The sequence below is a fragment of the Oratosquilla oratoria genome, chromosome 39, assembly GCF_046742065.1.
Source record: "Oratosquilla oratoria isolate Oo_2021 chromosome 39, ASM4674206v1, whole genome shotgun sequence".
NCBI classification, from domain to species: Eukaryota; Metazoa; Arthropoda; class Malacostraca; order Stomatopoda; family Squillidae; genus Oratosquilla; species Oratosquilla oratoria.
The window spans coordinates 33,217,672-33,230,862 of record NC_134815.1 but is presented as its reverse complement, the minus strand read 5'-3'; the positions used below and the strand labels follow the sequence as shown (position 1 = coordinate 33,230,862).

The window sequence follows — 13,191 nt, the reverse complement described above, 5'->3', positions numbered from 1 at the left end:
ACTTTTCACATTTTGCAATTGGTGCCACTTTCAATGCAGCTATCTATTAAATATGTATATGATGCATAGATGATTCACTCACAATCACTCAGATTACCTACCCCTCCCTGTGGCACTATCCCCACATTAAAATCCCAAAACACACAGGAACCACACACACACCACGAGCGTAGCTCCCCTTCCCACAAAATACAACTAGGTAAACACACACAAAGATGACAAAGATAGCACCAATGCTTAGAAAGTTGACATATGAACAAAGATTGGACAAACTAAACTTACTAACTCTGAAGCAAAGAAGAGAAAGAGGTGATTTGATAACCATCTACAGTATTATGAAAGGGATGGAAATCCTAGATACGGATGATCTACTTAAATGGGACAGAAGAAACACAAGAGGACATGAGAAGAAACTTAAGAAGGACAGTTATAGAAGAGATTTGAGAAAGAACAGCTTTCTACACAATATTCCAACATGTAGCCAACAATAATCACCGCATTAAATGGGATGAGGCAAAAATCTTATTCAAATCTAAATGTAGTTTTAAAAGGAAAAATCATTGAATCTTCCCTGATCAAACAATTCCCTAACTTTAATATATCAAGTGGACAATGGTCACCTGATTATATAACCACTTTGGCAGTTAATAAATTATTTCCTTCCATAATAAAAGCTGACGACTTGCCACAAAGCCAGTGCAATATCATAGATGCTACCTGAAGTGTCATGTCCATGTTCCCTCACTCCATCCCTCTCCTCTGTATACAAGATATGCGTTTTCTCTTGACTTTGTATTCTGCTGAAGGGGATCAAAATATACAGAAATCGTTATTTCCTTTCTTTTCTTAATCCAATCAACAGTGGGTTTTTAGTGTATACATGGAATTAATTGAAAGAGAAAACAGTGAGTGCTAAAACTATACATGATTTTAAGAAAGAACTGGATGCGGAAAGATACAACTGCGGGTCACTATGAGCATAGCCCTTCTCCCGCAAAATACAACTAGGTAAATACACACACCAAATACTATAGGCCAAGGCTTATACAATTGTTGGATCAGAAATAGAGAAACAAAGCAGGGTGGAGGAGTCATGTTGCTAACCAAGTAAAACCTAAATACGACAAAAATCACAGGAGAGAACAATGTGGAGTTGATTATGATAAGAGTTGAGGATAGAGATATGAAAAATAGAAAGTATGCAGTGATTTATTTCCTGCCTAAAACTCATGCATGGAATGAAAGTGAACACTCCAAAATGCTGGAAGACACAAGAAAAACACTAAATGAAACACTAAAGAAAAAAGGAAACCTGGTAATTATGGGTGATTTTAACTGGAAAAAAATATGTTGGGAAGAAATGACTGTGAAAGGTGGAGAAAATCATTGGGGAAACACATTACTGGAAATGACCATTGATTACACATTGACACAATGGGTCAAGTAAAATACCAGATATAGAAATAATGATGAACCATCAAGATTAGATTTTATATTCACATCAGAACCCGAAATTGTGAATAAAATTTAATACAAGACACCAATTGGAAAAAGTGATTGCATACTACTAGAACTAGAATTAAATGAAGAAACAACTATAGAAATAAATGAAAAACACAGAAAAGGAAGACTGATAACAAAACAGATTTCAGGAAACTTAGAAAATTCTTTCAAGAAGCAAATTGAGAAAAATTTGATAATGAGAAACAAAGGTGGAAGAGAAATGGGCAATTTGGAAGGAAATCTATAATGAAGAAGTTGACAAGTATATACCTAGATAATAACAGGAAAGGGAATCCTAGTACAATAAAAAATGCATGGAGGCAAGACAAAACAGATAAAGCCTGGAAAAAAGGGAAAAAGAAAAGAAAAGAAAAAATCAGAAATGGAAAATATACACCAAACTAAGAGATGAATATGTAAAAATACATACATACATATACCAAAGGCTTTTCCCCCCTTACACGGGGGGTAGCCAAAAAGAAAGTCATACAAACCACTCCCACCCATTCCATTTCCTATATATTCCACTCCCCTCCACCCTCCTCCCTCCCTCTTATCTTGGCACCTCCTAGAGGATGGGTCATCCCTGCATCTTGTCCACTGCCCTGGGTCAGAAGCAGTGTCACAAAGACACAGCACATCCACAGCAAGGCCGTTTCATAAAATCGGCGACCCCCCTCTCCGTCCCCTCATTATTATCTGCTGACGGTCAACTTGAATATTCAAATGAAGGAATGTGTAATCTCTTAAACAATTATTTTAGCTCGGTATTCGTAAACGAAACACCTCAAAGTGAATTCCAAACTGAAACCTGTGAAAAGTCTGGGGTAAACTTACTCACTACGGTAAATATAACAAAAGAAACAATTAAAAGTCGAAAACAGAGAGTTGGACAGACTGGAAAAAGTACAACGGCGAGCCACAAAACTGATTCCAAATATCAAAAATAAATCATACGAATTTAGACTTATTCATATGAATCTGTTTTCCCTAAAAAAGCGTAGCCTCAGCGGTGTCTTGATACAGGTCTTTAAGATTTTTTTTTTTTTTTTTTTTTTTTTTTTTTTTTTTGCATCCGACCTAGATATGGATCAAAAGGTCTCCTGTCGAAATCCCTTCGGGCTGTGTCAAATTTTTTCTCATACATACTTCCTCACCCCCCATCTCCCACCCACTCCCCCTCATGCATCACAGCATCATCCATACACAACTCTTCTCCATTCATAAGGACATAATAGACAAATGTAAAGATCAACCCAAATTATTTTATAGATATGTAAATGGCTACCCACCATGTAAGGGGAACAAAAAGCCTTTGGTATATGTATGCTGTATATAAATGGAAAACTAAAAAACAAACAGGAAATACTTAAATTACATCAAGGTAATAGAGAATACACAGAGGATATAGAATTGGCAGATATTATGAACAAGTATTTCAAATCTGTGTTCACCAAAGAAAAAGAAAATCTACAAAACTGTGACCAAAGAAATGAAATAAGATTTCCCCCAATGAAGGAACTAAATATTACTCCAAATAAAATAAAGCTTGACGTTAACAAATCTCATGGCCCGGAAGGAGTTGCAAACTGGATACTAAATGAATGTATAGATGAACTAACAGGAAAAATATACAAAATAGTTGAATGCTCACTCAAAGAAGGAAAATTACCAAGAGACTGGAAAAATGCCAATATTGTGCCAATATATAAGAGGGGAAATAAGGAAGACCCAACAAATTATAGACCAGTGTCCCTAATGAGTACAACAGTTAAAATTTGTGAGTCATCAAGGATAGATGGACAAAATATCTGGAGGAGAACAATATATTTAACCCGAGGCAATTTGGATTCAGACAGGGAAGATCATGTACCACTAATCTGATCTGTTTCTATTCAAGATTGATAGATATATTCCAAGAAAGGGACGGCTGGGCAGACTGTGCCTTGCTGGACTTGCAAAAAGCATTTGATTAGGTACCACAGAGAAAATTGCTAAATAAACTGGAAACAATAGGAGGCATAGATGGAAAAGTATTGAATTGGATGGAGGAATTCCTACATGGAAGAAAAATGAGAGTAGTGCTCAGAGCCAAATATTCAAAGTGGGAAGAAATGAGTAGTAGCGTTCCACAGAGGTCCGATAATGTTTGATATATATGTGAATGACATGTACAAAAGTAATAAATGTTACATGAACTTCTTTGTGGATGATGCAAAGTTATTAAAGAAAATAAGCTCCAAAAAAGACTGAGTTGTTACAGTGATCTGAACAAAGGCTCAGAGTGGAGCAAGAGATGGGAAGTAGAATTTGACATCAAGAAATGCAGTATAATTGAATTTGGGAAAAGCAAGAATAGAATATCAGGACAGTATAAAATTGATGAAAAAGAAGTAAAGAAAGTAAATTCTGAAAAGGACCTAGGAGTAATCATCACAAAACAATGTCTCCAGATAAACATATAAATAAAATAGTCAGAGAAACATACAATTTGCCGAGGTCAGTAAAAGTGGCTTTTAAATACCTAGATAAGGAAATGTTATAAAAAATATTACAAACACTGATAAGGCCAAAACTGGAATATGCATCGATGATATGGTCACCCAGTACAAAAAAGAATATTAGAAAATTAGAAAGAATACGAAGAGTAATGGCAAAGATGGCCTCAACACTTTCAAACTTGACATATGAACAAAGATTGGCCTGCAACAAAGAAGAGAACAAGGACCTACTAGCCATCTACAGGATTATGAAAGGCAAGGAATGCCTTGATAGAGAGGACTTATTAAAGTGGGACAGAGGAAAAACAAGCGGACATGCAATGAAACTCAGGGCAGCTACAGAAGAGACCTGAAAAAGAACAGCTTCCCACACAGAGTGTAGACATTTGGAACAAATTGGATGAAAAAATAGTGTGTGCAAACACCACACAAGAATTTAAGAACAAACTTGATCTTGCGAGATACAAAAGCAGGTCACCACAAGCATAGCCCCCTTCCTGTAAAATACAACTAGGTAAATACACACATGTCCACTCTCCTCCACACTCTTTATATTCCTGGGTAACAACTGTATGCATCAAAACCACCCCAACTGGACACCTCATACAGAAACCAAAATCCTCCCTATAAAATACCACGTGAAAATGACAAGAACCTAATTCTACCCCAGAACCCTTTATCACCACACACCCTTCAGACTATGTGTCATAAGTTCCACCAACAGAATGCAACAAAAGAATTACACCTGCAGCATACTAAGCACCTATAATATCCTACCACCTATACCACACAATAACTTATGCACACTAACTTATGTACAATAACTTATGCAAATGGACTTAAGAAGAAATGAGAAACATAGAAAAGGAAGACTACTGTACAACAAAATGAATTTTGAGAAACTCAAAAAATTCTTTCAAAATACAAATTGGGATAACTTCCTAAATGAAAAAACAAAGATGGAAGAGAAATGGAATATACTAAAAGAAATTTACAATGAGAGAATGAACAAATATGTACAACAGAAGCAAGAAAGAATATACATAAAAAGCTGGTACAACAAAAAATGCAGTGAGGCTCAGGATAAGACACAAAGCTTGGAAATGATGGAAAAAAGATAAAAAATAAAATAAATAAAATAAAAAGTAAATGGGAAACATATATCAAACTAAGAAATGATTATGTAAAAATATGCAGAGATAAAAAGAGAAACTATGGAAGAGATATAATAGAAAAATGCAAGGAACAACCTAAACTATTTTACAGGTATGTAAATGGTAAACTAAAAATCAAACAAGAAACAGAGACTGCACCAAGGGAATTACGAATATAAAGAAATAGGAATGGCTGAAATTATGAACAATCATTTCAAATCAGTAGTCACAATTTTAAGTTCACAAAACTGTGAGGAAATAGGGAGAGAGAGATACCCCCACTGAAGGAAATAACTGACACAGAAGGAAATCAGAGACCAAATAAAAAAAACGATGTCAGAAAATCACACAGTCCAGATGGAATTGCAAATTGAATATTGAAAGAATGCATAGAGGAGTTGATGGACAAAATATACAAGGTAATTAAATACTCACTCAAGGAAGGAAAGGTACCACAGGACTGGAAAAATGCAAATATTGTACCCGTATATAAAGGAGGGAACAAGGAAAATCCAACCAACTACAGACTGGTCTCCCTTACAAGTACAAGAGCAAAAATATATGAAAAAGTTATCAAAAGTAGATGGGTTAAACATCTGGAAGAAAAAAATATACCGAATCCAAATCAATTTGGATTTAGACGAGGAAGATCATGTACAACAAACCTCATCTGCTTCTATTCAAGACTAATAGAAATAATACAAGAAAGGGATGGATGGGCAGACTGCTTTTCTAGACCTACAAAAAACATTTGATAAAGTACCACACAAAAAACTAACAAGAAAAATTGAATCAATAGGTGGCATCAAAAGAAAATTATTATAATGGAAGACTTTTTCACTGGGAGGAAAATGAGGGTAGTAATTAGAGACAAATATTCGACCTGGAAAGAAATGATAAGTGGTGTCCCACAAGGTTCAGTATTGGCTCCAATCATGTTTGCCATACATATAAATTACATGGATGAAGGAGTGGAATGTTATATGAACTTCTTCACAGATGACACAAAAATACTAAAGAAAGTAAGTACAAAGGAAGATTGTGAATCATTACAGATAGACCTAGACAAAATCTGGAAAAGAAGTAAAAAGTGGGAAGTAAACTTCAATATCAAGAAGTTTAGTATAATGAAGTTTAGAAAAAGTAAAAATAGAATATCGAGAAATTATAAAATTGGTGAAGAAGTCAAAAAAGTGAACTTGGAGACCTTGGAGTAACAACCAGCAAAGACATGTCACCGGACAAACATATCAATAAAATAGTTGGAGAAACCTTCTACCTACTAAGGTCAATGAAAGTGGCATTCAACCATTTGGATGAGGAAATGGTCAAGAAAATATTATACTGATAAGACCAAAATTGGAGTATGCTGCAACACTGGACACCCAGTACTAAAAAGAATATAAAGAAATTTGAAAGAATACAAAGAGCAATGACAAAGATGACACCAACTCTCTCCAAATTAATATACGAACGAAGATTGTCCACATTGGAACTACCAACTCTGGAACAAAGATGAGAAAGAGGAGATCTACTGACTATATAATCATGAAAGAAATGGAAATCCTAGATAGAGATGATTCATTAAAATGGGACAAAAAAAAAACAAGAGGACATGAAAAGAAACTCAAAAAAGGATAAATTATAGAAAATATCTGAAAAAAGAATAGCTTCCCTGGAATAAATTAAATAAAGAAACTGTGTACAAACACTATTCAAGATTTTAAGAAAAAACTTGATGCTGAAAGATACAAAGACGGGTCACCATAAGCATAGCTCCTTTCCCATATAATACACCTAGGTAAATACACTAAACAAGCCCTTCACAAACCACCAAATTCAATACTCTGACAACCCCGACATAAACCCCATAGAAAAAAAAATTGGAAGTGTACATTTACATAATATAGCAATAGAAAATTAAATATTAGTTTTGTAAATTATAATACATCAACTTAATATATATTTTTCTTGGCATAAAAAAATTGCTATAATCAAATACACTACTGAGCAAAGCTGTGATCATAGGATCTGGAATACGTCCTCAGTACTTCTGTCAGTACTTGGCATGGTACATATTTTTAAAACTGTGTTACAGAGCTGAGATTTATGCATTTCTTAAAACTGTCCAACTTCTGTACACCCTACAGTCTGATCAGGTACCAACACCACCCATCAACATCCCTAATGATGACAACCAATTACAGGCATCGCATTACTAAATGCAGGTTAGGTTAGTTTAGGTTAGAATAGACAAATCTATTATACTTTAATTTCTTTGATCACCACATCTATCATACATGCTTTTAGCACCCTTTTCTTTTATTGATTTCCACCAAGATAAACATGTATTACAAGGATGTATTATAACTTACAAAATTAATATCTAATTTTCTAATGCTATATTGTGTAGGTGTGCACTACCAAAAATTTACAAAAAATAAAATTCCCACACTAGCAGTCAGTAGACCAACATTAAAACAACACCTACATGAAATATACCTGACCACAGATTCAAACTGCCCAAGATGCAACCATGACAGAGGACAGAATACTTCATACTACAGTGCCCCATACTAACAATCCCTAGACAACAACACTTAACAGCTCAAACAATACACGAGTTCAAATCTAAATATAATAAACTGGAAATCAAGATATAGATTAACTTGGAACCATTCATCAGTTGGAGACTAGATATGTTAGAAAATTGGAAAATAAGATATGGGACCCAATTAGTGGTGTTCCTTTCCTGTATACTACAATTAGGTAAATACAATATATCTTCCCGAGGGACTTATGGTCCTGCCTGGAGGCCGTTGTCAGTAATCTGAAGGCCACAGGTCTTTGCTGTTTGCAAGGCCAGGTCCAGGGGCAATGGATTGATTGATTGTCAAGATATTTATTCTCTACAACCGTATGCAATTTTGATTATGCTTTTCATTCCATTCCTTTGTCCTTTTACTATTTTATATTCAGAGGACTTTCCAAGCTAAACAAACTTTAATATATATATTTTTATTCAGATTATCACATCACTGTTTTCTTCTACTAACACCAATATCTAGTGTGGTATTCATAACCAAACCTTTCATAAAACAATCTATATTAGCACAGATCGTATGTCTACTGAATGTAAGCTTTGAGACTATTAAAATAAATCCAAATCCAATTTCCATCACGGGAAATTCTTGTCATCATCGACATTGCACCATTCTATCCTTCTAAAACCACGAACACGACATGATCATGATGCCTTTACATCAGTTCCGCGTTTCTTAATCTTTCATTCATGTTATTGTAATTGGGTGTATGTGTACTACACAGGTTACAATTCCATGCAACTACAACTTTCGCAAAAATGTATTGCAGATGGAGTAAAATGAGATCCTCTTAGAGTTAGTACTGTCAAGGCACCTACCAGTGTATTACATATTTGTAGACTACGTCAACAAGATGGACACTTGCTTTATATTCACATTATGATAAAGAGTGAGGAATGAACAACGATATTCACACAATATCAGTAACTTACATTACTCATTGTGTAGGTATCATTCACCTACACAATCAAAACAAGACGAACTGACCGTAGCACGTCTGTATAGGCTCCTCCCTGACTGAATAATATTCAACGTAGTGTTTATTCACAACCAGATCTCAAGATAAAATTTGGATTTTGTATCTCATATTTAAATGGAATATCTAAAGAATTACCAGTTCTTAATAAATAGCATATAATACAGGACTAGACTTTTCTTGAATCGACATTACCTACTTCTGCAGATTCCGGGAAATTCAAATGTAAGTTGCTGCATTATGACAATTTTCAGTTATTTCAATGAATACCAAATTAGAAAAAAAAATCAACGTTCTCAAGCATTTTCTTATAGGAAACCTAGCTCATAACTTTATATACAGTATAATTTGAATAAAGGGTTTTGTGTAAGGATCTCAGCTCGTCATATCCTTTTCACCTTTTATTTACAAAATTTCTCTCAGCTGGCGGTATCCCCCCAAAAATAAAAAAAACATTCACATAATGCACCTATACTCAAAAAGGTTTCCCGTGCTGATCCACTTAACCATGGACTTGTCAACCTCGTACTAATACCCTGTAAGTCCATTGAGAAGATAATAACATATTTTATACAACTATTTAGACGGAGATATTTTATTTCATAATAACCATTATGGTTTTCGAAATTCGAGCTCGACGATCGGTCTCAGACCAGCTTCTACTAATCTGGTGGTATAACATCGGCCTAACTTCTGATTTGATATTGTTCATTTTGATCAAAGCTTTTGGTCGAGTCCATTACCCAATCTTGACCGATAAACTTATTTCGATTGGAATAGGAAATAACTTGCTCATTTGGACATGAAACTTCCTCCTCCATCGAATCCACGAGTGTCGCCATCAAGAGAACACAAAGTAAACCTTTCCCGTCACTTGGGGCTCATTTGTTGGTCCTGATTTCTTTCTTTGGTTTATTGATTACCTTGAATCAAATTTAACCTGTTAGCACAAAACCTCGGGCTCTCCGTGAATCATCTCATCATAATACTAATATCCTCTCTGCTATCGCATCCTCATGACTTCTTCAGTTCACTCCTAACAAATGCGTCCACATCCGTTTGGGGCGTATCCAGCTTGTCTATCCGTATCAGTACTCTGTATGGCTCTAGTACTCCCCTCTCATAACAAACTGGGCGGTATGGTTCCATCCCCACTGCCCACAAAGCCGTAGGCATTTCACCCAACCTTCCAAAATCCACAGTATGTCGCATCCCTCATTTTATGAATTCCCGTCCAATTTATGACATACGGCTTGTCACTCAACAGTGAACGGACGTTTCGGCTCGCACGTCTCTGTCACTGATTAGGAACTAAGCAGACGTTTTGGCCGCTTTGGTGTGCTCATTAGGTATGGGACTATGGGTATTTCGACGGGGCGTTTCATGTGTCGTTCGTAAATTTACTTAGTATTTTCAGCCTCCCTATTATTGTTATAGAATGGTGTATATTATAGAGAAATAATCATAATTATTGGAAAGAAAACACTGAGTTTTATCATTACAATTTATCATCTTTATTCACAAATACATGTTTAATCAATAGCCTTTTCGGGTATTTCGACAAGGCGATGCGTCGTTCAGTAATCAATTTACTTCTTCGTAGGACTCTTCGATTCATCACTCCATTGGCAAGTTCGGCGTTCTGAAATGTGAAGATCTGAATTGGTTTGTCTAATGCAGTAGCTGCTTTTCTTTTCATGCCATGCCTTGCTAAGGCTATCTTCACGTTCGTTTCGTCCGGTGCATGGGCTAACACAACGCCATGTTATTATATCTTCATTCTTCGCCACGATCTTCTTCGTATACAGAAATCCATCCAAGCAAAGTTTCTGGACTGCTATCTTAGTAGTAACGATCTCCATATTGTCGCTATCGAGTATATTGTTAAAATTACACCAAGACGCGAGCGTTCTTTATTTATTATAATGTATCTGTAAATCGAGCAATATCATATTTTAAATGAGGGCGGGGGCATTGCCTCTGTGTATGAAATTCAATTAATGTAAATGTACATTTTCAATAAATATCATAGGCCGAAACGTCCGGCACCCCACTCTCTGAAAAGACGCAGAGTGTGGGGTGATCTAATAGAGGTGTTCAAGTGAATAAGGGCTAACAAGGGGGACGCAAACAAGGTCATCATATAAAGACAACGGGGCAGGACTTGCAGTAATGGATTTAAATTAGATAAATTTAGATTTAATATGGGAACAGGCAAGAACTGGTCAACGAATGGAATGGACTTAGTAACCATGCAGTGAGCGCTGAAACTATCGGCTGTTTTAAAAAATGGTTAGACAACTTTATGGGTGGAGATGACAGGTGGTAATGAACATGGAGCAGCCTAGTGTAGGCCTTATGGTCTCTTGCAGTCTTAGTCATCCTTATGTAATATATATATATATATATATATATATATATATATATATATATATATATATATATATATGTATATATATATATATATATTTATATATATATATATGTATGTATATATATACATATTGTCGGCATGCTCCGCCTTTGTAATCCTTTGTGTGTGTGTGTGTGTGTGTGTGTGTGTGTGTGTGTGTGTGTGTGTGTATATATATATATATATATATATATATATATATATATATATATATATATAATTTCTTTATTCCTTACACCATTCTCATTTTCAAGGGCATGTTTTTAATTTCAAACTTTAGTTTACTGGCAAACATATAATTTTCATATTTTCCCAATTGTCTGACCATTTCGGGTGTCAGTCAATACTTGATTAAGGATTTCAATCTTCGAGATTATCTTGGTATTCATCTCTTGCTTCAAATTATTTATCTCTTGATAGATGCTTTCCAGTGAATTGTAAAATTTCGTTATTGCTTGTTGCTAGTGACTCAGATTTATTTCCTTCCTACTGGGACATTCTTTAATTCATATATAATGACATCACTATCCAGTACAAAGGTCTGCAGTCTTTGGGCATACATTTCTTTATTTTGTGGAATCTTACGCGTTATTGTCACATATCAGCAATTATTACCTGATTACAATAGCATGTATATTACATACTATATCGGCACCCATTACCTTACCTTTTGATCTCTTTTTTATCTAAAGTTGCAATATCACTCTTCAATGTTGTTTTAAGTTTTTTTTTTCCATCCCCTGTGAGGTCCCAGGATCAGTGCACATCTCAAGGATTGCTGATGTTGTTGTGTGTGTTTAGTATTCGTGAATATTCCTCTTTTTTAATGCTACTATATCTAACAAAACCGTACCATACCACGCCATGCTAACCTAGCTCTCCATACTCTCCGCATCTCACTAAGTTTGCACATTCTTCGGTTGTCAGTCGCCAATTTCCCATTGACCATTTGCCTTCGCTTTCTTTCTCTCCTGATATTTCTACACATTCGGACTGAATTTCATTTTCTCCTAAGATTTCCCATGTTGTTGATTTTTTTTTTTATAATTCTATTTCCCGTTTACGCTAATGTAATATAATGTAATGCATCATTCGTTACTGCGTATTTACCCACCGTATCCTTCAGCACAGCAAGCCACTATACACCAATCCGTCGGTGCCACATCATATATTACCATGTATACACACATTCTACTATCCAAGAGTTGATACCTTGACGTGGTGAATAGGCTTGAGAATCTTAATGATTACAAAAGCTATGTCGATAGAGAGGAAATCTCTGCAGGGCCATCCACATCGAACAGGTTTTGTAAGAAAGATAAGACAAAGAGCAGCTCACACGCATAGAGTCGCAGGACCCACTGCTAACTGGCACGTCCCTGATGGTGAACAGGGGAATTCCTCATAGATATATGGGGTACCGTCATAATGACGGCGTGGACCATTGGGCACCCTATAGATATATAGGGCTTCACCGAATATAATGAATACAGTGACACCAGAGAAATATCTCACCAGAAACCACTTGGCAGGGAGGTGAGATTACTGCCAAAATCACTTCATAGAACAACGATTTGCACCATCAAAAGAATACCGGGCGTTCCTGTTGGATCAAAGTCTCCTAAAGGTCCAACCGCATTGCCTTGTGTGCCTATGTGCAGTGTGCCACCGAATGTGAGTAAACACTGTCCAAGCAGAACCAAATTTGGACATTAAACAACGTGAAGAAAATGAAGATCTATATTTACAATGTAAGATCACTTTCAGAAGACCACAGGCTGGAGAATTGAATAAAAGAACTAGACAACATCAAGCGGGACATCGTAGGACTGAGCGAGGTCCGAAGAGCGGAAGAAAAGTTGATGCAATTACAAGATGGTCATCACCTGTTCTACTATAGGGCTAAGGACAAAGAAAGATCTATTGGAGTAGGATTCTTGATAAACCAAGAGGTTATTGGTAACGTAGTCAATTTCAGTAGTTTATTAGTTTATCAGACAGGGTAGCTTGGATTGTGATTAGGCTGTGTAAAAGGTACACT

General features: G+C 35.7%; 1 protein-coding gene across 4 annotated transcripts in view; it reads right to left on the bottom strand.

The window, feature by feature from the left end:
• The window catches only part of LOC143020346 (uncharacterized), a 45,061-nt gene extending 36,276 nt beyond the window's left edge, over positions 1-8,785 (bottom strand). Inside the window, exon 1 of one of the 4 annotated variants that reach the window (XM_076176685.1) lies at positions 8,694-8,785. In XM_076176685.1, the coding sequence (XP_076032800.1) occupies positions 8,694-8,702 (9 nt within the window). In that variant the 5' untranslated portion in view covers positions 8,703-8,785. The remainder of the gene's footprint in view (positions 1-8,693) is intronic. The other 3 variants (XM_076176684.1, XM_076176683.1, XM_076176682.1) reach the window with 3 other exon arrangements.
• Positions 8,786-13,191: the final 4,406 nt, after the last annotated feature.